The sequence below is a fragment of the Aedes albopictus genome, chromosome 3, assembly GCF_035046485.1.
Source record: "Aedes albopictus strain Foshan chromosome 3, AalbF5, whole genome shotgun sequence".
Lineage (NCBI taxonomy): Eukaryota > Metazoa > Arthropoda > Insecta > Diptera > Culicidae > Aedes > Aedes albopictus.
This window is the reverse complement of record NC_085138.1, coordinates 109,005,391-109,033,232: the sequence shown is the minus strand read 5'-3', so window position 1 is coordinate 109,033,232 and position 27,842 is coordinate 109,005,391. Positions and strand designations below refer to the sequence as shown.

Genomic DNA, 27,842 nt, shown 5'->3' with positions numbered 1-27,842 from the left:
TGTGTCTCGACCCGACCCGACCTAATTCGATTTGGTTGGGTCTTGCGAAAGTTTACTAAAAATAACAAAGTTTTGATCCCCATCTCTCTACATACATTCATCGCAAGCATTCCAAGAGGGAACTGGGGCGATTACAAACCGATTTATATCGAATTTCACTTGAATAATACGTTTGGAATGTTGCGCGTCGGAGGAAAACCACAAAATGTCACCAAACACGACCGGCTGGCTTCCAAGCCTAACCGCAAATGAACAGGAAACACTTCACTTGAACTCACCCTCATAAGGGGAAAAGTATACCTACGCTGATAAACTCCCTCCGGAGCCACCAGCTTTCATGTGGTTTTCCCTGGGCATCATCGTTTGCGGTGTTCAACGAAGTAGAAAATATTGCATTCCTTGCCTTGCCCTCGTAATGGAGTGCATCCAATAACTTTTGATGGGTGTTGTATATGTACACAGAAGACTACTGAATTTGATGAGGCAAGTACCTACCTGCAGACTGAACTGTGAAAAACATCCGTCCGGTTTGCCATGGTCGCCATTCGCCGGTGGGTGTTTAGGGCCGTTTTCGCTCTGAAAGTTTCAGGATACGAAACCATGGAGCATGTAGTTGGATAGTCTATGCTCAAGCGGTTTAACCCACAATCCACAAGCTCACTGGTTGTTGAACCCGTAAGGTTGAAAATAGGTGTTCCAGTTAATCGGCAATATGTATTATCTAGACCGGTGCAAATGAGGTAAACTACTGCGTGCCTTGTATCTTCTAGATCAGTGTTTCCGATTTTTTCCGGGGAGCCTAAAAAAAAACTTTTGCTGCGCACCACATCTTCTTGTACCGCTCGGATGACTTTCGAGAACCATTTTAGTCGGGTTGCTATCCGACATCCTGATAACGTGACCTGCCTACCGTAGCCTCCCGATTTTCGCGGTATGGGTGATAGTTGGTTCTCTCAGCAGCTGATGCAGCTCGTTGGTTCATTCGCCTTCTCCAAGTCCCGTCTTCCATCTGCACTCCACCGTAGATGGTACGCAACACCTTCCGTTCGAAAACTCCAAGAGCGCGTTGGTTTTCTGCACGTACGTTCCATGTTTCGAGCCCATAGAGGACTACCGGTCTAATCAGCGTTTTGTAGATAGTTAACTTCGTGTTACGGCGAACTTTATTCGATCGTAGAGTTCTGCGGAGTCCAAAGTAAGCACGATTTCCTGCCACAATGCGCCTCTGAATTTCTCTGCTGGTGTCGTTGTCGGCGGTCACCAGTGAGCCCAAGTACACGAATTCTTCAACCGCCTCGATTTCATCACCGTCGATATGAATTCGGGGTGGCGGGCGCGGTGATTCCTCCCTGGAGCCCTTTGCCATGATGTACTTTGTCTTCGATACATTAATGGCTAATCCGATTCGCCTGGCTTCCCTCTTTAGTCGGATGTACGTTTCCGCTATCGTCTCAAGTTTACGAGCTATAATATCAATATCATCAGCGAAACCAAGCAGCTGAACGGACTTTGGGGAAATTGTTCCACTCGTGTTTATCCCCGCTCTCCTAATTACACCCTCTAAAGCAATGTTGAACAGCAAGCACGAAAGACCATCACCTTGCCGTAACACTCTGCGAGATTCGAAGGGACTCGAGAGTGTCCCTGATACTCGAACTACGCACATTGCTCGATCCATTGTCGCCTTGATCAATCGTATCAGTTTATCCGGGAATACGTATTCGTGCACCATCTGCCATAGCTGTTCTCGATCGATTGTATCATACGCCGATTTGAAATCGATGAACAATTGATATGTGGGCACGTTGTATTCGAGGCATTTCTGCAACACCTGGCGGATGGCGAACATCTGGTCCGCTGCAGCGCATTCACCCATAAATCCAGCCTGATATTGCCCCACGAACTCTCTTGCAATCGGTGATAGACGGCGGCATAAAATTTAAGAGAGTATCTTGTAGGTAGCGCTCGGTAGTGTGATCGCGCGGTAGTTCCCGCAATCCAACTCGTCACCCTTTTTGTAGATGGGATACACGATACCTTCCATCCATTCCTCCCAAATCTTGGTAATGACACAGTGTAGTGCTCTCACCAGTGTTTCTCCACCGTATTTTAGAAGCTGTAAGGGTAGCTGTAGGGGAGACTGGGGAGACTTGATCCCTTTTTCTTAATTTGCCTGTAACATTAAGAAAAAACACAAAACTAGATCCATTTTTCGTACAGAATGGCAGGTAAACATCTATTGCAAGTTTATACACAACAGAAGGACTTTAAATTATTGTTAATGTTTTCAAAACTGTGTTTTTATGGAGGCATGTCTTATGATGTATTTTTCAAAAATGGGTCACAATTGATCCCCTTTTGAGCACATGTTTAATTAAAAGGAAAAATAACTCCGGAGCTTCCTGTTCATTTTCTTTTCAAGTTTTCTTACATTTTTGATGAATATGGTGTATTTGAAATTATAAGATTTCCTTAAATTTTTAAGGATATGCAGTATTTTGAAAATGGGGAGACTTGATCCCCCTTTTAATGGTGTGTAATAAAATAATAATTATCTGACACGTTTTATCATTGAATATACTAGAATTCCGAGTAAATAGAGGCTTCCAAATTAAATTTTATTTTTCACATGTATAATGTGTGTGTAATCATCGAGGGATCAAGTCTCCCCATGTCACTGTTGTATACACTAAGCTACATTAATTGAAATATTTATATAACAACCTTATTTGGATAAATACGTTTGATAGTATTTTATTTATACTATGTGCTGTGAAATTTTGACACGATTTGGTTCAATTTTCACAAAGTTATTGAGATTTTTCGCAATCGCCTAAAAGATTTCTGAAGGACTGAAAATAAACCATCAGCCATTAAAAAATAATGCAATAGGGTGCGGGCACCGGTTTTGGCCAGTCTAAGGGAAATAATTTTTATAAAAATAACCAATAATCCTATGGAAACAACCAATGCGTCAAAATAAAGGTTTCAATTTATATTTTGAAGGAAAAATGCAGAAATCATGCCAATACTTGATTTTTGTATTAAAAGTGGCACTGGCCAAAATAGAAGCTCTGCCGCAGTTTTGGCCATATTCTTAAGTTTGGTTTCTATTTTGGCCAATCACGTGTATTTCTTATGGGAGTGGCCAAATTAGAAGCACCCTGGCCAAAATAGATATATGGGAGCAGATTTTTTAAGGAAATATATTTTTTTCTTCCAGTTTTTAATCAAAATGTGTGGTTTTCACAGCTGTAATCATCATATTGTATTAGGATCAACTAGTAAAAAATAAATTTACGCCGGTTTAGATCGCAACAGGCTCAATATCGCACTATGGCCAAAACTCCGGACTGGCCAAAACTGAAGCTTCTACCCTACACAATTAAAATCAATTGTAGCCAAAACATTGTCGTCTGTCCAGATGTTGTTTTGGAAAAAATATACTAGAAGAAAACTATTTTTGATTCCGAGAAAATATGGGGGGAACAAGTCTCCCCAAGGATCAAGTCTCCTCAGTCTCCCCTACCAAGCTGCTCTTCCGTTGGTAGGGCCACTGCTAACTGCTGCGCGTAGTCTTGAGCCACTTCTACGTTACGCAGCTGCTTGATGTTGAGCCGCGGCGTTCGACTACGACGCGAGGTAATAACCGTCGAGAGTTTTGAGCGCATGCATACCATGCATACAGCTTCTAAACCAGAGCTATGCTGGATGCTCTCTTTATCGACTCACCGTTTTGCAGCCCATCTGATATGTATTTATTATTTATTTATATATTTATGTTACTGATATATATTTATTTCCAAATAAAAATTTTCAATGATATTCTGCTTAGGCCCTTCTCAAAAGTTAGGTAAACTGGTGATGCGCTCTTTGGTCGTGAAAAATGCTTATGCAAAATCTGAGATAAATAAAAAAAAATATTTTGAAGAAAACTCTACATTTTCGGTGGAAATGCTGGGACTGCTACCGTTACTATCGCAGCTGATCCATGTAGATACATCTCGCAACTAACCTATTTTTCACCATAATAAGTCTTCGTTTATCAGCTTTTGAATGATGTGGAAGTGCTGAGGAGGGTGCTGAACCTACACGGACCACATGTGGACTTTTGAATTTAATCCAGTGTGTGTACAACGCAATTGATATCAACGATCAATACTGCAGTGCTATCCATACCTTCACAAGGTCAGGAAATGCATCAAAATAATATGTCATTTAGCACAAAACTTTTCCAAGGTGCCCTATTCGAAATGCGAAGCACAAGTTTTACTGCTGGTACATCAATCTGGAAAAATCCAACTGTTTCGCACCACTTTTCTTCCGATCAGAAGAAAATACACAAATCACATAAAATTCTGACAAAAACTTGGAGGAGGCAAAATAACAAAAAAAAAAACAAAAATTTGTATCGAAAGTAGCAAGTCTACACCAAATTAAGTTACAGGGCGCAACATATTTTTTGTCTCAAGAGCAAACGTATGTATCTCTGACAGATTTTGGGCTGCTGAATCCGAATCCGGGCTCAGATTGTTTCTAGCACGTCACAATTTTGAGCTACACCTCAATTTATAGGGCAAAATATGCGATTTTGGACTTTTTTGATTGCGAGCCATTATGCATGGAAATATTTTTTTATGCAATCAAAAAGTAAATTGATCAATTACCATCTAAATTAAAGATTCATGCAAAATATTTCGTTTTACCAAATCAAATTTTGTTAGTAAGTAAACTTGCATGCAACTTTTAGGGTGACTTGTATGGGAAATATCGTACCTAACATGAATCGCTTGAAACTATCAAATTCGATTTTGTAAAATGAAATATTTTGCATGACATGGTAACTGTCCAATTTACCCTTTGATTCCTTAAAAAAATATTTCTATGCTTAATGGCTGGCAATCAAAAAAGCCCTTCTATTTATAGGACAGATGCCCCGAACGCCCAGCGTCTATAAATAGGCTAGTCCTTTTAAGGACAAACATCTTGAAATCCCGCTTCAATAGTGCATCAGAACTTCAGACGCACAAATCTCTAGACGCAAGCTTTAAACAACAATGCATTTTATTATTCTGATCTTGCTCACTTGTAGGGGTAGGCGGGGCAATATGGACACCCTAAGGTTTTTGCCAACTTTACCTGGCAAGATGTCAAAAAAGTTTAGTTTTTTTATACATGTATCCTTTTAAAGTCTATTTAGCATCTATTGCATAAGAATGCTCACGAAGAAAAATGATTTATACACTTCAAAAAATGTTATGAAAAATGTTAGTTTTTCATGGCCGTCTTCAAGCATACGGGGCAGAATGAACACCCCTATGGGGCAACACGGACACCATGAGACTTTTACGAATTTCGTACATTATTTACACCTATAAAATCATTTCCTTACAAAACAACTATTATGCATGAATAATACGCCGAAGTAGTTCATTTTTGTTCAGTTAATTTAAATTCAGGCTGTTTTGGATGAAGCTTCGTTTTTGTCGGCATGTACAGCTGTGCCTAGAACAACTATTTTCCACTGTTGTCGTTTTTTGACCAATTTGTTTCACCCTATGTCTACTATAGTGAACATTTAACCGAAAATATACTGAAATCGAAGAATTTGGTTGGTTTGTGATTTAGGTTATATTTTTTCCTTGCCGCTTCTTTCAAAAAGGTGAGTGTCCATTTTGCCCCGGCAGCAGAAGATATTTCCAAACTTGATTTTTGATATAATAAAGAAGAAAATATAAACATGTTAAGCATGTAGATACAGTAAAACTACTTGCATGTTCTAGAAATATCAGGTTTTAATCGACCTTCAATAAATTAATCACTAAATCTTATTTTAGATGGTGTGAAAATTATTATTTCCATGCACAAAAAACGGAGGACGCAACTTTTTCGTGTAAAATCAAGTATAATTTTAATTTCGAATGTTTCTTTCCTGAAACTACGTTTTAGACAAATGGACTATATTCTCCATTCATTAAAAGTTCAAAAAAGTTCGCATATTTGAAAATATTGAGGGTGTCCATTCTGCCCCGGGTGTCCATATTGCCCCGCCTACCCCTAATTAGCTTAAAATGAGAAGCTCAGGTGCGCTGGTTTTGTTTACGAAGAGATTTGTGCCCTCGAAATCGTGAGTAGGTGCCAAAGTCGGCCATTGTGGCGGCCATGTTGGGATTCTAACAAGTCTGTCCTTGATGTGAATATCTCCAGAAATAGGCAAAATTTTAGAAACCCCGTAACGTGGGTAGATCACCTTAGAATGGTGCGTTGCGGTGTAAGATCTACCAAATCAAATTTTGATCTTGATATTTACCGTATTTTTAAATATTCCAGGATCTAAGTTTGATGCTCTTTTCTTTGTAAGTAGTTTGTTTTGTAGTATTTGTGTTTCAATGTACTGCTAATTAACATTTTTTTTCAGCAGGATTCAGGCAAATGTATCGTACGATATAAATAATATTGTAAAAAATGTAACTGTGGCGAGCGTATCACTAATATGCAGCTTATTTGACGTACGATGTTAATATTATTTTATAGGGTATGTGTTCCATCATTAATCTCACGCTCCCATATTCATCCTATTCGAAAACAAGTGATTACGGTACCGATTCATTCCGTTCTTTTTGTTTTTATGAGTGCTCACTTCCAACAAAAAATACAAAAATAAGAAACAAAACAAACAGCGCTTAAATCCTGTGTTTTTCGTAGGATGAAAATGGGAGCCACATGCTTAAGAAGGGAACCAATACCCTATTTCAGATTAACAACCGAAGAATCTAGTAATTCAACCAAATGCTATCAAGATGACGAAAAAACCAGGATGAATTAGGCAGACAACTGATTCGAAGCAGTCTAACAATGGTGTGCCTGAACGTTGACCAAGCGTATCCTTTGGAGTTTACCCTTCCACTAACAAAACCCAAATTCCCGTGACACCTAGGCCTGAGAGATCGTAGAGCTGTCTACATTTTTCATAGGTGTCCAATACTAACCATCCTTTCCTATTCCTCAGCAGTCGCAAGGACGTGGCCAGGACAGTGCTCGACCATTGGAGGATTGCGTCAGTCTTGTCTAAGAGTCAGAGATTAGTCCCAAATCTTTGTGCTTTGGTTCGGACGGGAAGGAGGCAACCCTCATAACAGCGGTCCGGGACTGTACCACCTACGAATTTGTGCGACTCGCTTAATGCTAATGCTAACGCTAATGCTAAATAGGCAAAATTTTAGAATACTTTCTTCAGAGAAGATGTTTTCCACACCCATACCTTGCTCATAGTGGACAATATAGTTTGTGACTGGTTCACTAGGTGGCGTAAACGATGCTGCAAAGATTACATATTGTCACGATCTTTGAGCTTCATTTCCAATGTGATAGAAGATCATCTCAAGCCTAACTTTACTAAACACCGTATGTAACAAAATCAACGAACGGAGAAAATCGAAGGGGAAGTTCGCTGTTTCCATATCAACTCATATATTGAGCATTTTAGAAACGTGAAAGATCCAGGTATTTTTTTTTCACAATCATCCTCAAAGGTGAGTGATATAAGTACCCAGGTAACCACTAAGCACTGTTCTGAGCAATGTAACGGCCATTAAACAGCTTTTCAGTGCTAAATAGCTCTATATAAGCATTCCTAATGCTTATAGGCACTATAACCAGTAAGAACTAAAATGAGCCCTGTAAGCCTATATAAAGCCTACAAGCTGTAAAGAAGTTTGTCAGTGCTGTCACAGGGCTTGGAGCACATGACGTTTATATCAATCAAAATAGATTTCGGCCAAAACAGACTCGAGTCGGTCATGATCAATACATTTCAAACATCTATGTCGAAACGGCGGAACGGGATTATTTTTGTTGTTGGAATGTTTATCGGAATGATGTTGTTAAATAGATAATGGAATCTGGTTATCTTGATTATTCATTTTTTTTTCAATCAAGACAATCTCCAGCTCGTTTCCATCTTCTTCTGAAACGTTTCCCGACCATTTATATAAACATTGCTTCTCCTGCATCAATTTCTGCGTTCGTCACCATCAAGCTTACCACTGAATCATCCTCATCCCTTATCATTTCCAACCTTCGAAATATCCAAACTATTTTGTTTTTCATGGTTTAAATACTAGTTTGATCACATCATTTCCATGGTGCATTGGTGGAGCAGATGAGAAAGACAACGGACTTGGACTTGATCAGGAACCCGGAGGACAACAGCTAGAATCTGGATGAAGTAGCAAAAAAGCAACTTCAATGGAAGCGAAGGAAGTTAGAAAAGAACAGGAGATAAACAAAATATTTTTTTCTTTTTTCTTTGTCTCACTTTTGACAACTTTCGCTCCAGAGACTTGGTACGATATTTTAAAGTTGGCCGTATATCAGCCGAATAATTCGCCAAAAGTGGCTTTTGAGCAGCTCTATAAGAGGATATAGAACCAATTAGCTCTGTTAGCCAGGTTCTACATTCGACTATATAGCCGACTTAATGCCATTTTTACGGCTTAATGGTAACTTGGGATAGTTTTTAACGAAATTGGGTTTTTAAATTAAGAAAAATGTATTGATTTTATGATTTTATACGAAAGAGCACCTTTTTCTGAGCCACTATGATTTTTTTCAGATTTTTAGAACTTCATTTTGGTACCTAAATCCGATTTCGAAGAGATTTTTTGAAATCACCTTTTGACAGCTGAGCAACTGCTTGACAGCTCCGCCCAGTACAAAATGCGACGAGGGGTGATTCGACAAATCGCTCCCATACAAACTTCAAATTGATTTTTAAATAGGTTCCCGGGCACCAAAATTCATGAAAATTTGGATTTTGACTCAGTTTTGCATGCAGATTCAAAATATGCAATTATCTCAACACCGCTAAAGAAGCCAATTCAGCGCCTCATGTTAATTTTTTTTTTGTTTACATATGTTATATACGGTGTTTGGTAAAGTTAGGCTTGATTTCCCTAAAATCTTGACAAATAGGGTAGCGAGCCACTTGGGCAGTAGCCGGTATTTTGGGCACTTTTCACTATAACTCTGTCAATTCCAGACCAATTACTTTGAAATTTTGTACACGGCTAGATACTATACGTATCTCACCACGTTCCAAAAATTGTGTCAATTGGTTCAAAATAAGCAGAGTTATAGCAGAAAAGTGCCCAAAATAGGACCCCTGCCGAGATGGTTCCACTTCCCTAATTAATAATTTATAGTTCATTCCTTCGGCAGAGTTGTTAATGACTACATACAAAAGTCAATGTATGTATGATTGTATGTTTACATGCTTGTATGTTTATATGCTTGTATGTTTTTCTATTTATATGTTTACTTGTATGCAAGTGGGTATTCAGGGTGTTAGGTTCCTGAGTGCAAACTTTTTAAAGGGTGATAGAGGACTATAAATGGTGAAAACAATGTTCTACGCATATGGTCAAATCTCAACCGTTACGTAGTTATTGAACTTCCCATGTTTTTGACTCTTATTGCCTTAACTAGCAATAACTTGAAAATGGTCAAATATATCGAAGTTTTTTTACCCTTATTCGAAAGATCATTGAATTTTCTATTAAACAGCATCTTTGAATCGATAGGTTTAGTTAAATAACTAAGTTTTCTAGAGCAAAACAGCTAAAAATAGTGTATTTTTATTGGGTTTTGTCAATTATCTTTGAAACATGCGTAATAAATTAAAATTCTTTCTGTGGCAAAGTTGTGGTATCTGTTACACTCTACAATTCGTTCTTTGAAACCAAACTTCTAGCTCTTATCGATTTCTTGCAATTTTGATTTAAATGTGCAGCACAATGCGCAAAAAAGTGCTTTCCATGACAGTTGCAAATTTATGATCTGAAATGCGATGTTAAATTCGAAATTGCAACAAAACGATAAGAGATAGAAGTTTGATGTCAAAGAACGAATTGTAGAGTGGAACAGGGGCCACAACTTTGCCTAAGAAAGAATTTTAAAGTTTTACGCATTTTTCAAAGATAATTGATAAAAATAAATTAAAACACACTTCTTTTGAGCTATTTGCTCTAGAAAACTTAGTTATCTAACTAAACCAATCGATTCAAAGATGCCATTTTAAAGAAAATTCAATTATCTTTCAAATAAGGGTCAAAAAACTTCGATAAGTTTGACCATTTTCAAGTTATAGCTAGTTAAGGCAATAAGAGTCAAAAGCATGGCAAGTTCAATAACTACGTAACGGTTAAGATTTGACCATATGCGTAGAACATTTTTTTCTCCATTTATGGTCCTCTAACACCCTTTAAAAAGTTTGCACTCAGGAACCTAACACCCTGTATATGTACCCTGTATATGTACGTTGCGGTATATGTAGCTCTGGAATGCGTCAAGCAATTTCAGTCAAATTAGGCATAGACATTCTTTAGAATGTTGGGATGGTTGTAGGGGTATGGAAATTCAAGATGGCGGCTTAGGATCCAAAAAGGCCGGCCAAAACTCCAGAATGTAGGCTATTTAACGAAAATTTAACTATGCAATATGGCTATCTCTCGATCGGGCTTCATGAGAACTCAGAAATGAATATTCGACGCTTTTGTAAAATCCAAGATGGTGGTCACGGAATGGTAGTTCGAGCCATAATACCATGCAATATGGATATCTATCGATTGGGCTCGATGTGTAGAAGTCAAAACCCGATGTTTGACGCCATTTTTGAATCCAAGATGGCGCACCATATCCAAGATGGCCACGGTATGGTAGTTTGAGCTATGATACCATGCAATATGGGTATCTATCAATCGGGCTTGATTAGTAGAAGTTGAAAATCGATATTCGAGGCCATTTTGAAATCCAAAATGGCAGCCACGGAATGATAATTTTATCTATAATACCATCCAATATAGGTATCTATCAATCGGGCTTGATGAGTAAAAGGGTAGAGGGTGAGATAGAGAGGGTCAGGGTAGATGGTAGGGTAGAGGGTAGGGTAAACGGTGGAGTAGACGGCCCGATAGAGGGTTTGGGTAAAGCATAGTATAGAGGGGCTGGGGTGGAAGGTTAAGGTAGAGGGTAGGGTAGACGGTAGGGAAGAGGGTGATGGTGATAGAGCGTAGGATAGATTTTTGGTAAGGGGCTGTTCATAAACCACGTAGACCAAAATTTGGCCATCTCTGACCCCCCCCTCCCCCCTCGTACACTTTTGTCCATACAAAAATTTTGAAATTTGTATGGAGCGTAGACTTTGGTCAGACCCCCCCTCCCCCCAAAAAGTCTACGTGGTTTATGAACGGCCCCTAAAGGGCAAAGAAGACAGCGTGGTAGAGTATGAAGAGTAGGGTGAAGAAGTGATATGAGACTAGATGAGATGATATTTTCTTGAGATACCTTCAAGAGTTCTTTCTGGTGGGGCTGGCGCACCGACACTTCCGGTCCGCTTTAGTGCTTTATGCATCATTGTGGCCAGGTGTTGCTCTAGTTTTTCCAACTGTATTGTAAAGCATGAGCGGTGATCCTTGGCATTCTTGTGTAAATTGGGGTAGGTACTCGAAATGTTGATCGATCACCGATTATTGCTGGCAGATGCAGTGGAAAGTTTGTCTTAATACGTATCAATCGTCTCTGACAAACGAGAAAAACTGACTTCACTGATTACCTGTCTCTGAGCCAAATTTGGTATAGAGTCTTCAGTCTCCGATTAATCGCTTCATGTTTGATGGAGGTTTTGAATCCAAACAGTTACATAGCCGCTATCCGAATGAAATGAGTAATATTCCGCGTAATATATCACAAATCGAAAGAGGTACGGTACATTACGTGGAGCGGATATACTGAATTGGGTACCAGACCAAGTCCCTGCTGGGTGGCGCTAAATAGGTGAGCCATAGACAATAGAATCGTCAATGTCGTAGGGCATAGTATGTGACTATTGTCGAAACAACACTAAGCGCATAACTATGTTAGGGTCAAGATTATAATGAAATCATTGGTAAAATATAATAACACTTTTTAGTTTGTGTAGATAGTTAAACTAGTGTTAACTTTTTACTGGGACATTTTCTGTAGGTTTATTCTGGATTACAATGCATTAGCTGCCCTTTAACTGAATTATTTTATAACAGTAAACAACATTATTCCTTCTGGATAAAAGATGTATGGACATAGAATTGCCAAACTATACATCTGATCAGATATTTTTCCGGTATTAAATTTGGGGTAGAGAGTTAAACACCTAGGGGCCACCCTAGCCAAGATCACAGGGTTTGACGGTATTAAAGTGAAGGAAGTAAATTATAATTATAATATCAGTATTTTTATATGTGATAGTTGTTTTGTGAGTAAACCCTAATATGTTTTGAATGTCTAATGCTTAATAATGTTTTCTTGCCATATCAATTTAAAATAACTAAGAAACCGAAACCAATAGTGTGAAAGTGCAGCATTTAATAGTGCTTGCTTATAGATTCGAAGCCAACGGGTGATCAAGACTCAAGACTTAAGACGCATACTTGACGAAATCGACAAAAACTGACTACTTCGTCCTATATATATATATATATATACTAATATAAGTGGGTCGCGGAGCTGTGCGGCCCAGTATTTTCTTTTATTTTTTGTTTAATTCCAGAAAACGCCATAGTTTCGAAGAAAACTCATCCTGGTACACTCACGAAGTTCCCCAACACAAACGGAAATTGTCCGGAGCAATCAAGATAAGTAAAAACTTTTATAAACAGGCACGCAACTCTTTCTACTACTAGGCAAATAGAATATTCATGTGTTTGCTTATTCATGACATTCGTGGCGGTGCGGAACATTTTATAATATAGGTACCGTACTTAACATTTCTTCAATTCACCTTTAAATAACTGATCTTTAAATTTTGTATAAAATCTTGTATCTCAATTATTTTCATCATATTAGTTTTCTATTATTTCAGAATTTTTAAAGCATTATGGTAGAAAGAGTTGGTGTCATGATCCATGCAAAACTTGAAACTGAAAACTCCTTATTTCCCCCAATGGGTTATAGGGAGGAGCGGGACATTCGAGCCTACTCATCAGTGGAAAGGACTTGCTATGCTAATCGGTTTAGCATAGGGCAGATACAAGTCTACTGGTAGACGTATCGCCCAGCGATTCAACGCAGATTGGCCACGGCCCGGGGGTGCGTTGATTATAACAGAATAACAGATACCTTCAAGAGTTCTTTCCGGAATTTCTTCAGGTATTCCTCTTGAGAATCTTCCTAGGATCCCTCCCGGGATCCATTTACATGTTGCTTCCATTTAGTTATTCGTTTCTGCATTCCATCAGGGATTCGTGCTGAACTTCCTTCAAAGATTTCATCCGGGACTCTTGCTGAGATTCTGTAAGGGATTCCTCCCGAAAAAAAAAAAAATTGCCGGGATTCTTATCAGGCAGTCCTAGATTTTTTAGGTATTCGTGCCGGAATTTCTGATTTTTTAGAGAATTATTCAATAATTCCGTTCGGTTATGTATGGTTCTTGCAGGAATTCTTGCTCAGCTTCTAGCCGGGATTCCTGTTATGATCCATCCAAGGATTCCATCAGGTATTTTTTTTTTTTGAGATTCCTTCAGGTATAACTTCAGGGATTTCTGCCAGGATTGCTTTAAAAATTCCTGAAAGCATTCTTTCAGAAATTCTAGCCAGCATTCCTTCATGGATTTCAGCTGGAATTACTTCACAGATTCATCCTAGTATACTTTCAAAGAGTTCTGTTGAAATATAATCAGAAAATCCTAGTGGAATCCTTTTAGAAGTGCCGGGGTCTTTGCTGGCTTCTCAGGAGTTTTCTGGCATTCCTCTCGGAATTTATACAGTAATTCCTCCCGGTAATTCTTCTGTGATTATATCGGGGATTCCTACCAACTTTCCACCTGAGATTCTTCTCAGGATTTTTTTTTCAGATATGCGTCCCATAATTTCATCAGGAAATTCTCCCGGGATTGCTTTAGAAAATCTTGAAAGGTTTACTTCAAGTGTTCTAGTCGGCATTCCTTACTGCTTCATAGAACCCTTTGGGGATTTTGTAAAGGATACCTTTAGGGGTCCTGCTACGATTGCTCCAGCGATTCAAACTTTGCTTTCAAAAATTCCTGAGATTCTTCAGAATCTTGCTGGATTCTTTTACGTATTCGTACCAGGGTTCCTGCCGGGGTCCCAACAAAGATTTTCCCCGTTTTTTGACATTCCTCCCGGGATTCCTTAAATTATTCTTTCTAGGAGTCCTGCCGAGCTTTCAGCCGGGATTCCTCCCGTGATTTCCTTAAGGATCCTATCAGGAATTCTGTACGAGATTTCTTTTGTGACTTTCAAGGATTCCTTCCGAGCGTGAGTTACAGCTAATGAGAGTGGGAGAGTAAGAGAAAAATAGAGAAACAGGGAGAAATAGGCTTTAAGATATCTTTAGTGAACCATGATGTCATTTGACAGTAATTTTCTTATAGGTATCCTCTCTTTCACTAATTATAGATGCATTGCATCTATACGGATCAGAATACAACGAACGATAGTATAAAATTTGTGCTAAAATAGAACTTGAAAAAATAATCGATGTGGAGGACCCACATTGAAGGTATTTTTTGAATTTACACCTTAGACTTTCATTTTTTTTTTTGTAAAATATTGTTTATTTCATTGGAACTTGAATGCTGATATGACAATTACAATTGTAAGACACCTTATGCGTTAATGTGTTAAATATAGGCTTCTGTTTTGAGATACATTGTCATTATCATGTGGCTAATCAATAAATTATAGCATAAACTTGGTAGTTTGGCTTGATCTTGAGATCTTGAGAAGAAACCATTATCTGTGTAAAATCGAATTTCAACGGTATTTCAACGTTTGGTTATGCTACGAATAGTGAGCACTCTTTATTTGATTTGTTTTTGATATTTAAATTTGAGAAATGTTGAACACTGCAGTTGAAACTACATGAAATTACATAGGCCATGCATACTTTTAGGCGTTTATTGGGTTAGATTTCTGCTCCAACTTACAAGTCCTTTTTCTATTCTTTTTGAGTGGTTATCATCTCTTTCACTTGTTTAGAGCATGTATCTATACGGATCAGAATACAATGATTGTGTAGAAGTTGTGCTGCAATAGAACTCGAGAAGATTATCGGATATTGAGGACCTTTATTGAAGTTTTTTTTTGGAACTACACCATAGACTTCCATTTTTTCGTCAAATCATGCTTTTTTATTGGAACTTGACTTATAACATATTTATTAAAAGATTTAAATTGTGAGACACCTTGGGCGTTAACGGATTAATGGTTGTAAATGCATTTTCATGGTATAAGATATTGTTAGTTTACCTTTTACTAGCACCACGATCATAATAGCTCTTGATATCTTATTCACACCTGATCAGAATATGATGGCTAGGTAGCAATAAAAGTTTTATATTGTATGACCCAAATCAAGATATGCATGGCAGAAACAAAGGCAATGTCAATTTGTCCCTTACAGTTACCTGATGAAGTTGGATTAAGTGATACGCAACATGTTTGGTCCTTTTGGTCTCTGGTGGTCGAAAATGGCGTCTGAACTGTACTACTGCTGGTCCGATTGTTTTTGGCTGATGGACGTGCTGTTGCTTTTCGGAGGTTAGATATCATTCAATTTTGAATATTTAAAATCCATTTTTTTGTACTTTAGGATTACGCGGCCCGTTGACATCGAATACATCGGGTACACGAGTGCAAAATTCGCTACTTTGCCAATTGTTTGTACGGGGGAGCGGACCTGGTGTGGTGGTTAGAACACTTGACTATCACGCCGAGGACCTGGGATCGAATCCCACTCCCGACATACTCACAAAATGTGGGTTCTTCCTTCGGAAGGGAAGTAAAACGTGGGTCCCGAGATGAACTAGCCTAGGGTTAAAAATCTCGTTAATACAGACAAAAAAAAAAAAAAAAAAAAAAATTGTTTGTACGGCTACCAAATGATTGTATTATCTCTCCAAATCGGTGAAGTTTTGCTCGCTAAAAATGATGATTTGTTTGAGTTTTCTTGGGCCATGGTGAAGCTTTCTACCATATTCGTGTCAGGCATGAAAGTGTTCATAATAATCCATTCCAAGAAAGCCATTGAGAGTTTAAGGAATTTTATCATCAGTGACCGAGTGTTCTCTGGGGACGATTCCTACGACGTCATACAAGAAAAGAAATACAAACAGACTGCTCGAACAGCGTTACGAGTTACCTATTGTATAATAATAATCGATGTAGTGCTGCTTTCGATCCCTTATGCTGGTTCCGAATCATTTCTGGAGTTGCCTTCACTGTTCATTTCCTTTGGGAAACATTTCAAACAAATTTCAAGGTTTTTCGCTGTTTCCCTATTGTCCTTAGGATTTCTTCCTAGGATTTTGAGCAGTATTATTTATATTGGTACGCTTTTCATGGGAATGCGAGCAAAATATATGATTTTGGCCCATCGGTACGGTCTCATTTTGCATCGATATTCCCAGAATCCGGATGCTGACTTTGAAATAATGAATTCCGAACTACAAGACGCCTTGACGCAAGAACTTGAATTTCTAAGGTTTTTTAACACTGATTCAATCCAACATACTAGGTTTAACTCATTTCCCATTACAGCCATTTCAAGATACTGAAGAGCTTGGTAGAAAAAGCACTTTTCTTAACACATTGTTATTCAATTTGGAGCATTGGCGCGTTGTATTACCTATCACGAAGCATTGAAATGAGCGCCCTTTCGGTCTGCATAGTAGTGACTACGTCCGTCATGTTGTTGGAATACCATTTTTGGTGTCACCTGGCTGACACTCTGCAAGAAGTGGTGAGTGCGATCAACACAGGAACACCTACGTTGTTTGTAACTTTTGAACCAAATTTTCAGGCAGAATCGATCGGAAATACGATTTACGAGCTTTGCTCTCGGATGCAGCACCGTCGGGAGTATCATGCGCAGTATGTTAACATGAGAACGTCCTTGATGATAATATGGATCAACTGTTGTGGAGGCCAGCTGTCTATGGATTGCTACGGATTGTTTGAAATTTCCACATCGGCATTCGTCAATTTGCTACATACATCTTATTCGGTCATGATGTTTATGATGAGTATTGACTAAAACTAATGCTAAAAGAAGTTGAACATGAAAAATGATAGCATTTAGAGGCCAAACGGTACTTGTAGAAAACATATTGAGTTACTGTGTTCACATTATGACAAGTGATAATATTTTCGAACTTTTGCTTGTTGCACTTAGCTCGCTTATTGAAAGACTTCACCTAGTCGGACTTAAATTTTAGCTGGCAAATAATCTCTAACAATAAAATTCAATATAACCTGTATTTCACGAAAAACCGAAACTTTAGACTTCGTTTTACGTAGCGGGCAATGAACGAAATTCAGCTGCACTGTTAGTTGAGTTCGAGTATTTGTAAGCAATGTTATAAAGAATGAAGAATGCGGTTTAGTGCAGCAGTTTTGATAGATGCTAGGAGGGTGGATGTCAAAGACTGCAGGGTATTTGGTCATTTTCACCATATAATGTCAGTGCGGGAGAGGAATTGCTTTCGAAAATTGCATATTGCACACAGCAGGAACGTGTAGATGATCATCTAATGCCATTCGAAGGAGATTTGGATTATGAAAAGGAACAACGAACAAACCATGTGCATTAGTGGAATCGAGTTCAGTTGAGTGCCTTCAGGGGACGGAGATGGTCGGTCAAGTGGCTCCGTAGCTTGGAGGAAAGAAGCGCATGTCTATGGAATTCAGAGTCGTGGGTTTGATTCTCACCGAAGCACGTGGATTTCTTTTCATAAAGCCTGTATCCGCAATAATCGGGACACAGAAATACAGCTGTAACTCTGCAATGGATACATTAAAATTGTTCGAATTTGGCCTAACAACATCTTAAGATGTGTTCATTTCACCAACAAAATTTCATGTGAATCGGTGCAGTAATTTTTGTTGTAGCAATGAAAGAATAAAATGTGCGCCATTGAATTTTGTACAGCCCCTAGTTTTGCTCGTCAGCGCTGTAACTTTTGAATTTGGCAAAGGAAATGGCTATAGGAAATGGTTTATAGGTCCAACCAAATTCAACTTTTTACCAATAATATTCAACAGATAAGTAATTTCATTACCTTAAAAACTAATCTTAAACGCCACATATCACAGCTAGTTATTTAGTCATATCGGATAGTATTTTATTTGAATTCTGGTAAATGTATGTCAACCACCTGCGAACAATTACGTTTCTATTGTTATTAGATTAATTTAATTGTATTTTTTTTTTGTTAATCTTGTGTGCTTCTTTAAAAGCATAATCAATCCACTAGAAGCATTTTATAGATTTGTTTTATTTATATATATTCTGTTTTCCTTGCTTGTTTGTCCCAGCCATTAGTTTTTGCTTTTGTTTGATTTACTGTGTTGCCCACGGCTGGGGCTTCCCAGACAACCAGAAATCGCATAAGGATGTACGCTGTACATCGTATAAAGTACTATTTTAACTCACTATCGCATATATATACGGCTGAATGACAATTTTCATCGCATATGATGTTATTTTTTGAACTTATTGCGAGGTATCTAGTAAAATCATATAAGAGTACAAATAAACTTTTATAAAGTATAACTACATCGTAGTAGACGATATTCTGATGTTTTGTAGCGACGAACTTTACTTATTCGCAAAAGAGTTCGAGCGGACTCGCAAAGTGTCAATTGAATTCGCATAATTGCGCACTGCGATGATTATACGACTTCGCTTGGTACTTTTCTTATTATGTCAGTGAAACTCGCATTGGTGTACAAACTAAATCGCATAAAAGTAAAAAAAAATCCGTTAAATGTGCATACAAACTCGCTTAAGCTAGAATCGTTAACGTTGGTATATTGCGATGTGATATGTGATAACAATAACGCATAAGATATCGCCTGAAGTCATATAGTGTTATTATTTTTCTGTCAATGCACGTATAACGCCTCCACTTTAGTACGCATAAGGCACTTTTACTGCATCTTATGCGATGTAGCTTTACCGCATAAAAGTACGTATAACATGAACATAAACTTCATTATACGTGTAAATTGGTTGTCTGGGTTGAGTGTCCACTACCAGGGGGCTCAACAATGAGTCTTTTGGTGTGGGGAAGAGCGGAGGATCACTCAAAAGAAATTTTTTTTGAACACAAACCTCTCAACCTACATTTGTTGCATAGGCAAAATTTCAAAAAAATCGATGCACTATCAACAATTTTAGAGTCGAAATATGTATTGGGACTGAACGTGATTTTAGCCTCTCAGACAGCAATTCAAGCATAACTTTTCAATCCGACGTAACTCGAGAATGTAAACAAATCCGGGTTAACTGCTGCATGCATGATTCATAAAGCAAATTGAAGAATCCACATCACTGTTTGATGATTTATTGCTTAATTTGTTTAACTAAGCATATTATTCGAAACGACGTATCTAACTATTTTGATGTTTACAACTTTACTGATAGATACACCGTTTTGATATATGAGAAAACCAAACGACGTATCTAGCCAAAATCAAAAGTAACAGATACACCAAACTGGCACCATACAAAAGCGACGTATCTGGCATGACGTATCTCTAACCAACCCGGTGTATGTGTATTTTTATCAAAATTCATTGTGAAAATGATATGGAATGAGTAGGTTTTGTTTCTTACCTAGTGCGTGCTATATCCCTGGTGATGTTAAGCACGAAAAAACTTATGAAAAGTCTTTTTATAAAAAACTATTTTAGTGAAATGGTCGTCAACATTGACCATGAATTTACTCAGATCAGTGAAAAAGTTAGATACGTCGATTTGAAAAATTATGCTTGAATTAGTCAGCACCCTTTATTGTTTCAATTGTACTATTGAAAATACTATAACGATAATCATCAAATTTTGCAGGCATAATATACACATAATCAACTAGTTTCTGTGAAAATTTCATGAAAATTGGCAGAGAAATACGAAAGTTATGAATAGGCGAACATCGCACATGGAAAACACAAAAATTTTCACTAACACCCACCTCTATCAACACCAGTAGCTTCCAAACCAATTGATCAAAGTTGATGAAATTTTGCATGAAAGTGTCTCTATAAGTAATATAATTGCTAACGAAATTTCATAATTATCATCACAGAACTTTGAACTGCAGTGTAGAAGAACCATCTATCATGCGAATGAAAACTGGTCATGATTGTACAAAATGCTTAAAACCACGTCTGTTAGTTTTTCATCCACAGTTAAAAGTAATGCATCGATATTTATGAAATTTGGCACAAATAATAAACATACACCAAAGAGTTCTCACTCAATTATTTGGCTAATTTTAGCGATTCATTACAGCGCTACAGTCGTACTTCTGTGTCCCGATTATTGCGGATACAGGCTTTATGTAATTCAAAACTTATATTGTTCATAAAACACGTGTTTCTGTTGTGTACATGAATGTCAGAGCAATCAAACGTTGTATTTTTTACTTGGTTTGATTAGCGAGATAATGACATCTTTATTATTTTTCATTTGAAGGATATAAAAATGACGATATGGGTCAAGAAACGTCTGTTTGCATTTGTTGAGAATTGTTCTTTGGTGGCAAAGATTTCGGTTTGGTTGTGTTGTCGTCGACGACGATTAGTTCGTCCTGTCGTGGCGTCGTTTTCCGTATGAAACTTGCGCAGTGCTGTGTGATTCAGCGAGCCCGGATAAAAACTAACCATAGGGTGTTTGATGAAAACTATTCCTGCACCATACAGTGTACCAGCTACAATAATGTGTATTGTAATGAAATGGTTCGCTAAGAGCTTCGCACATTGTAGCTACTATACATTTACATTCGATTTTTATGTAACAATATATTTGCTGTTTTTCTTACGTTTGAACCATTCACTTTTCCGAAACATTATTTTTCCGTGCATTTTAAATTATTTATTCAGTTTTAGATTTTTTCCGTGCTTTGTTTTGTTGATGTTTGTGACTTTTTTGATGCAAAGGAAAGGAAAGAAAACAGTGAATAAGTTGAAACATCAATTTAAAGTCAATAAAATGTTTAAATAAGTAGTAAACCAGATGTCTTAAGAACTGCAGATCCAAGAGATATAGCGGGCTAAGTATGTAAAGTGCGATGAGAGGAATACGATTGACGAACTTTATCTTTTACGAAGAGTCATCTTTAACATATGGACTGGACTGAATACTGAAAGAAATTCTAATATAGGTTCGTCTGTGCGTTCGCTTTTTAACCTAACTTATACTTGAATCGAACTTGACAGTTTTCTCATGAGTTGTTATGTATTTCCCCGTGTATTTCAAATTTTAGTCAAACAGGAGCCTCAATATTGCAATAACGGTTAGGCACGCTGTAATGATACTTATTAGCGTGGTTCAAAAAATCGTTTTTGCTCCACACCGATTATTCGATTTGTAATCAGATTCTATGCCTTCTCCCAAAATTTGAGCTCATTTGGTTGAAAATTGAGAGTGCACAAGCCCTTCAAAGTTTGTATGAGAATTACTATGGGAAAACGATGTTTTTCATTCAATCGACCATGGCATTTCCCCAAGTGCCCTAGAGGATTAGTTGACCCTTGGTACTCCTAGGCTACTCTATCAGCTACAACTTTGCCGAAGACCGCATTCAAATCGGATGCCTCATTAATTAGTTATCGATTTGTATCCAACTGGACAAACTTTAGCAATGATCCTCCAGCTTCCCAGCAGGCAACATTGCTGCATATGGCATAGCACACTGAAATCATGGCTACTATGTTTCACTGCAAAATGCAGTGATGCCCGACGATTAGTTTAACCATCATGAGTAAAGATTTCGATTCTGGATAAAAATCGGTAACTAATTAATGAGGCATGCGATTTGTATGCGGTCTTCGGCAAAGTTGTAGGTGATAGAGTAGCCTAGAAGTACCAGGGGTCAACTAACGCTCTAGGGAACTTGGGAAAAAATTACGGTCGATTGAATGAAAAACATCGTTTTCCCATAGTAATTCCCATACAAACTTTGAAAGGCTTGTGCACTCTAAATTTTCAACCAAATGAACTCAAATTTTGGGAGAAGGCATAGAATCTGGTTAGAAATCGAATAAGCGGTGTGGAGCAAAAACGGTTTTTTGAACCACGCTAATACTTATGTACCTCGTCACCCACTTCATGCAACCACATTAGTGGTCTAATAATACTTAGCGCGCTCGGCATAGTTCCATCATGCCGCTCAAAGTATTGCCACAAATAATGCTTAGTTTGCGAAACCCGGTTATCTGGCTAATGGGGCATGGGAGCCTAAGCTTCAACTGTTAATGCAATCAGAAACTACTCAGACCGAGACTCAGACTTAGACGTGGGCGATCGTATGAAGGGTTATCCAAATCGCTCTGGAGAATTCCCAAAGCGCATTCTCATAATGCTAGTAAGCCTAAGATGCCATTAACAGGAGGAAAATGACAAGATAATATAACATTATATGGTTTAAGTAATGTAAAACAATAACAATTCAATAACAATTCATTTACAATATAATGTATGGTTTTGCAAAAAAAATATATGGAGAAAAATATTTTTTTATATTGTTACGATACTTAACAACCCGTATAGTATGTTGTAAAAATCTTATTTACAATTTACTGTATGGTGTCTACATTACATTTTATTGTTTTTGTATTTTTATTCTTACAGTGATGTCTATTGTAAAAATATGGTTTTGAATAGTACTGTTACAATACAACGTTCGGTTTTTTTTTACTGTATTTTTTATTCGGGAGGCGTGGCATCGTCGTTCTCCGTGTATCGCTAAGCAGTGCATTGTGATTCGGGGTAGCGATAGGAGCATATACTGGACACTTTGATGGATATTTATCGGTGGGCTCGTTCCATGTTATTGAAATTTATTAACAGTACGAGATATGTAAAACTAAACAAAATTTTATAATAATGTTGAACCATGTTGCTCGTGGATTTACCCAACAAATATTGAACGGTTCGTCACTTCAAGTGTCGACCCAAGTTCCCACTTTGTGTCAATACATAGCTAAGTAACCATGGAACTGTATATAGAGCATTAGTTTCACTTCATAGTGTTATATATGGAGTGTTATATGAAGTTGTTTTATCATTTAGTGCCTATAGGCACCTTTGAAGAAAATTTAAAGTGGAAAGTGGCGCTACTATTGTGGATATAAAACTTCACCTACAAGTTTTACTGTAGTCATTGCTAAAGCATACATAATGCACGTATCAGATAGAAGCTGTTAATCAAATGCAGCTAATGCAATTGAATCGCATGGAATGTATACTTAAAGTATAATTAGAATAAAAGAAAAAAACACACACATTGTTTTCGTTCCACTTTTTATCGTCTCCAACCCACTGGCTCTGATGCGTTTTTTTTTTGTTCTTGTGTTTGTGTTTATTGTGTTGTTCCTTACTGTGCATACGACTTTCGAAAAAATGTTTATAGCTATAGATCGACAAGTGCTCGAGTGAATCATTGATGATCGGCGAGCTTGTTCCTTGTTTTTCTCTAAAAATCATCCTTCATATATTTACTCAACAAGACTGCAAAGTTCGTCACTTCAAGTGTCGGCCAAATTTTTCATTATTTTTTTTTATTTTAATTAAATTCTCCTGTATTTTTATACAGTCCGCCAACTTACGGTGGCCACACTGATTTGATCAGTAGTTATGCGTCAGTATTTTGCATAAATTTGTGCGATCCGCCACTGTTAGTGTCGGCACAAAGTTTTGTTTCAATATATCGATTTCATGGCAAGTAGCATTTTGGTTCACCAGTCGTCCTAATTACGAGGTGACGCAAAAAAAATTTCATTCCAAATTTTCATTTAAAATTTTCATTGTCTCACCATTCTTCCAAATTGTGATGTGACACATCTATGTATAAACTATATGCTGTATGAATAGCATCGCTTACCAAAGTGAATCCGCGATCTATGCAACTATCAATCCCTCCCTACTAACAAAACTCCTTCCCGTGACAACTGTGGAGGGTCTAGTAGTACATACTAGCGTTGGGCAATTTTAAATCGCAACATCGATGTTTTTGTTTCGATTAATCGATTTTTTGAATCGATGTTGAAGCCTCATAAAATCGACCGAATCGATTTTTTACATTCGATTTTTCTTTCGATTCAAAAATATTAAATTTTCATTTTTCTTCAGAATTGTACTAGAGATTATTGAAAAATTAATCCAGGAATTTCCTTAAAAAAATCCATTAGGAGTCCATCCAAGTATTCCTTCAAGTATTCGTCCAGAAATTACTGCAGAAATAGATTTCTTCAATTTTTTATACAGCGATTCCTACAGAAATTCTTCCAGAAATTCGCTAAGAAATCTCTCGTTCCCTTAGGAATTCCTCATGGGATTGCTTCCGGGATTCATCATGGGGTTTCCTCACAAATTTCTCCAAGATCCTCCAGGGATTCACCTGGGAATTTCTTCTGTGATTCTTTCGGGAACAACTTCCAGGATTATTTTGAAAATGCCTCCGAGAACTCTTCTTGGTATTCCTTCAGGAATTCCTCCTTGAATTATTCTAAAAACTCCTAAAGAAATTAATCTAAGACTTCCTCTAGGAACTGTTTTGAGACTTCTTAGGAATTCCTCTTGGTTTTGCTTTCAAGCTTCTTTCTGGGGTTTCTTCAGGAACTCTCCCAGGGATTCTTTCAGGAACTGTTACAGGCATTGCTCCAAAAGTTCCTCTGCGTACTCCTTTTAGGATTTCTTCAGGATTTCCTCTGGAATTTCAGCGATTTCTTCAGTACTTTTTCCTGGGATTTCTTCAGAAACTCCTCATAGAATTACCTCAGAATTTGGTCCTTGGGTTTCTTCAGGAATTCTTTCTGTAATTCCTTCAAGAATTCCTCAAGGAAATCCTTCAGAAATTCCTCAAGGGTTCATCTGGGACTTCCAACATGGATTCCTCTAAAAATTCTTACAGAGATTCGTCCGGGAATTCATCTAGCAATTTCTCTAGGAATTCCTCCAGAGATTCAGGTATTCCTCTTGAGATACCAAAAATAATTCCTCTAGAGATTCCTCCAGGAATTCCTCCTTAAAGTGCTGTAGTAGTCCTTCAAGGAAATTCTCGTGACTTCTTACAAAGACTTCTCTAAGGGATTCCACATGGAATGTATACAAGGATTGCTCCAGAAATTTCACTACAGATTTCTCAAGGAATTTCTATAGAGATTCCACCAGGAATTCCTATAGGCATGTCTCCAGGAATATCTCCAGGGATTCCTCCAGGCATTCCTTCAGGGATTCCTCTTGGGATTGCTCTAAACATTCCTTCAAGAATTCCTTAAGAAACACCTCCAAAATACATACGGCAATTTCTCCAAAAAAATCCTCTAGGGATTCCTTCAGAAATTTCTCCAGCGATTCTTACATGCATTCCTTCTGAGATTCCTTCAAGGATTTCTTCAGGTACCCTCCAGGAAATCCTCCATGGATTCAGAATTTTCCAATTCCTCTGGGATTTCTTCCAGGTTTTCTTCCAGAAATTCTTCTGGGAACTCGTCTAGGAATTCCTGTAGGAAATTTTCCAAAAAATTCTCCAGGAATTCCTCTGAGGATTCTTCCAGAGATTCCTCCAAAACATTCTTTGACAATTCCTCCAGAAATAGTTCCCGGGGGATTTTTCTAGGAATTTCTTCAGAAATTTCTCCAGGGTTTCCTCGCAGAATTCCTCTAGAGATTCTTCCAACAGTTCATTCAGGGATTTCTTGAAGAATTCCTCCATGAGTTCCTTCTGGAATTCCGCCAGGAATTTGCCCTGAAGATCATCCAGGCATTCCTCCTGAGGTTCCTGCAGAAATGGCTTCAGGGATTTCATTCCTCCAGTGATTTTTTTCCAAGAATTTCTCCAGGAGTTTTTACCAGAATTTTTCCAGAAATTTCTTTAAGGATTCCTCCAGGCATTCCTCAAGATGTTTCTTCTAGGGAATCCCTCAGGAGTTCGTCCATGGATTCCAGATTGATTCCAGAATATGCTCCAGGCATTCATCCAAGAATTTCTCTAAGGAGTCCTCCAGCAAATTCTTCTGGAATTCCTCCAGCAGGTATTCTTTCAGAGTTTCCTTCAGGAATTCCTCCACGGATTCATCCAGGAATTCCTCCAGAGACAGTACGATGTACAGAAAAACTTGTAGTTAGAAGACACAGAATGTTGCTAATTGACAAATTGAGAGATGAATTTTTGAAAAAAAACGCGTTCTGGTGGGATTCGAACCCACAACCCCGTATTCGCTAGACCGGTGCTTGAACCAACTAAGCCACAGAACAGGTGATAATTCTGCGGAATAGAAAGCAAAACTGAACCCGAGCCCTCACCATGAACATTCACTTATTCAAGAACCATCTCTCTTTCGGCTTAGATGTCAATCCACAACACAGCCTCGTTTGTGCCCAACAACTACAAGTGAGAGCGTATTATTTTTATTTGAAGCCGAGACTTACTCTCGCACTCCGCATACCTAGCCACCAAGCAGTCTGTTTGCTGGTGTCTAATTCAGTATGCGTCGAGAGCTCGGCACGGTCGCACGCTCCACGACCAACTGCGCCGATGACGCAAGGTAGGGTACACTGATATATGTTGCCCTTTACTGGCATTTACCAGGTTAGCTGGTATCTTATAAACATACAGAAAAACTTGTAGTTAGAAGACACAGAATGTTGCTAATTGACAAATTGAGAGATGAATTTTTGAAAAAAATCGCGTTCTGGTGGGATTCGAACCCACGACCCCGTATTCGCTAAACCGGTGCTTTAACCAACTAAGCCACAGAACAGGCTGTGTTGTGGATTGACATCTAAGCCGAAAGAGAGATGGTTCTTGAAAAAGTGAATGTTCATGGTGAGGGCTCGGGTTCAGTTTGGCTTTCTATTCCGCAGAATTATCACCTGTTCTGTGGCTTAGTTGGTTAAAGCACCGGTCTAGCGAATACGGGGTCGTGGATTCGAATCCCACCAGAACGCGATTTTTTTCAAAAATTCATCTCTCAATTTGTCAATTAGCAACATTCTGTGTCTTCTAACTACAAGTTTTTCTGTTTGTTTATGAAATACCAGCTAACCTGGTAAATACCAGTAAAGGGCAACATATATCAGAGTACGATGTACATTCTCAATTTTTGATATTATAATATAGACAAACAAATCATCCCATGAACTTGTACTCCATGCTGCAAACGGATCATTTTATGGTTTTGCAACATTTTATAATATCGAATCGATGTGAAAACATCGATTCAAAGCATTCGATTAAATCGGCGAATCGATTCTGCTGGTTCGATTCGAATCGATTCTCAAAAATCGATGTCTCAGCCAAACTTGCCCAATGCTAGTACATACAACCTCTAATAGCAACGGTTGTCGAACTAACATTCCTTCCCTTCCCCGGTTGACCGTAAGGACGTGGCCAGCGCCGTTCTTGACCCCTGCTGAAATTTCTAAAGTAATTCTAAGAATATTGAAAAATTTTCTAAAGATATTTCCGAAAGTCTGAAGTAATCCTTGGTGAATTTTCTAAGACATTCTTAAGAGCAATTTCTGGAAGGAATATCTAAAATAATGTGAAGAAATCTTGGGAATTTCCTTAATAATCTCTTGTAGAATTTCCAAAGCAATTTTTGGAGAAAAAATCTTTAGAAAGGTTTTTAAAAAAATATGAAGAACGCCTGAATTTTTGAGAAATTTTATAGCAGGGTTTCTAGATGAGTCCTTTGAAAAATTTCTTTGAGTTCTTTGAAAAAAGATCGTTAGGTAAATACAGCACGGTGTCACGAATTTCTAAATTTCCGAAGGAAATTTA

At 37.9% G+C, this 27,842-nt stretch overlaps 2 protein-coding genes across 7 annotated transcripts in view; both read left to right on the top strand.

Annotated features, from left to right (window-relative positions):
• The window catches only part of LOC109414810 (adenylyl cyclase 78C), a 420,295-nt gene that overhangs the window by 341,605 nt on the left and 50,848 nt on the right, over positions 1 to 27,842 (top strand). The window lies entirely within an intron of this gene.
• On the top strand, positions 15,921 to 17,426 carry LOC115267918 (uncharacterized). The gene is made up of 3 exons (XM_029875587.2): positions 15,921 to 16,537; positions 16,594 to 16,795; positions 16,856 to 17,426. Exons 1-3 carry the CDS (start codon positions 15,936 to 15,938, stop codon positions 17,087 to 17,089), a joined length of 1,038 nt encoding a protein of 345 aa, XP_029731447.2. The 5' UTR covers positions 15,921 to 15,935; the 3' UTR covers positions 17,090 to 17,426.

Coding starts and splice junctions, on each gene's coding strand:
- LOC115267918 (XM_029875587.2), top strand. CDS start 15,936: ATGATTGTATTATCTCTCCAAATCGGTGAAGTTTTGCTCGCTAAAAAT. Junction 16,538..16,593: donor CAAGAACTTGAATTTCTAAG/GTTTTTTAACAC, acceptor TTCCCATTACAG/CCATTTCAAGATACTGAAGA. Junction 16,796..16,855: donor CTGACACTCTGCAAGAAGTG/GTGAGTGCGATC, acceptor CCAAATTTTCAG/GCAGAATCGATCGGAAATAC.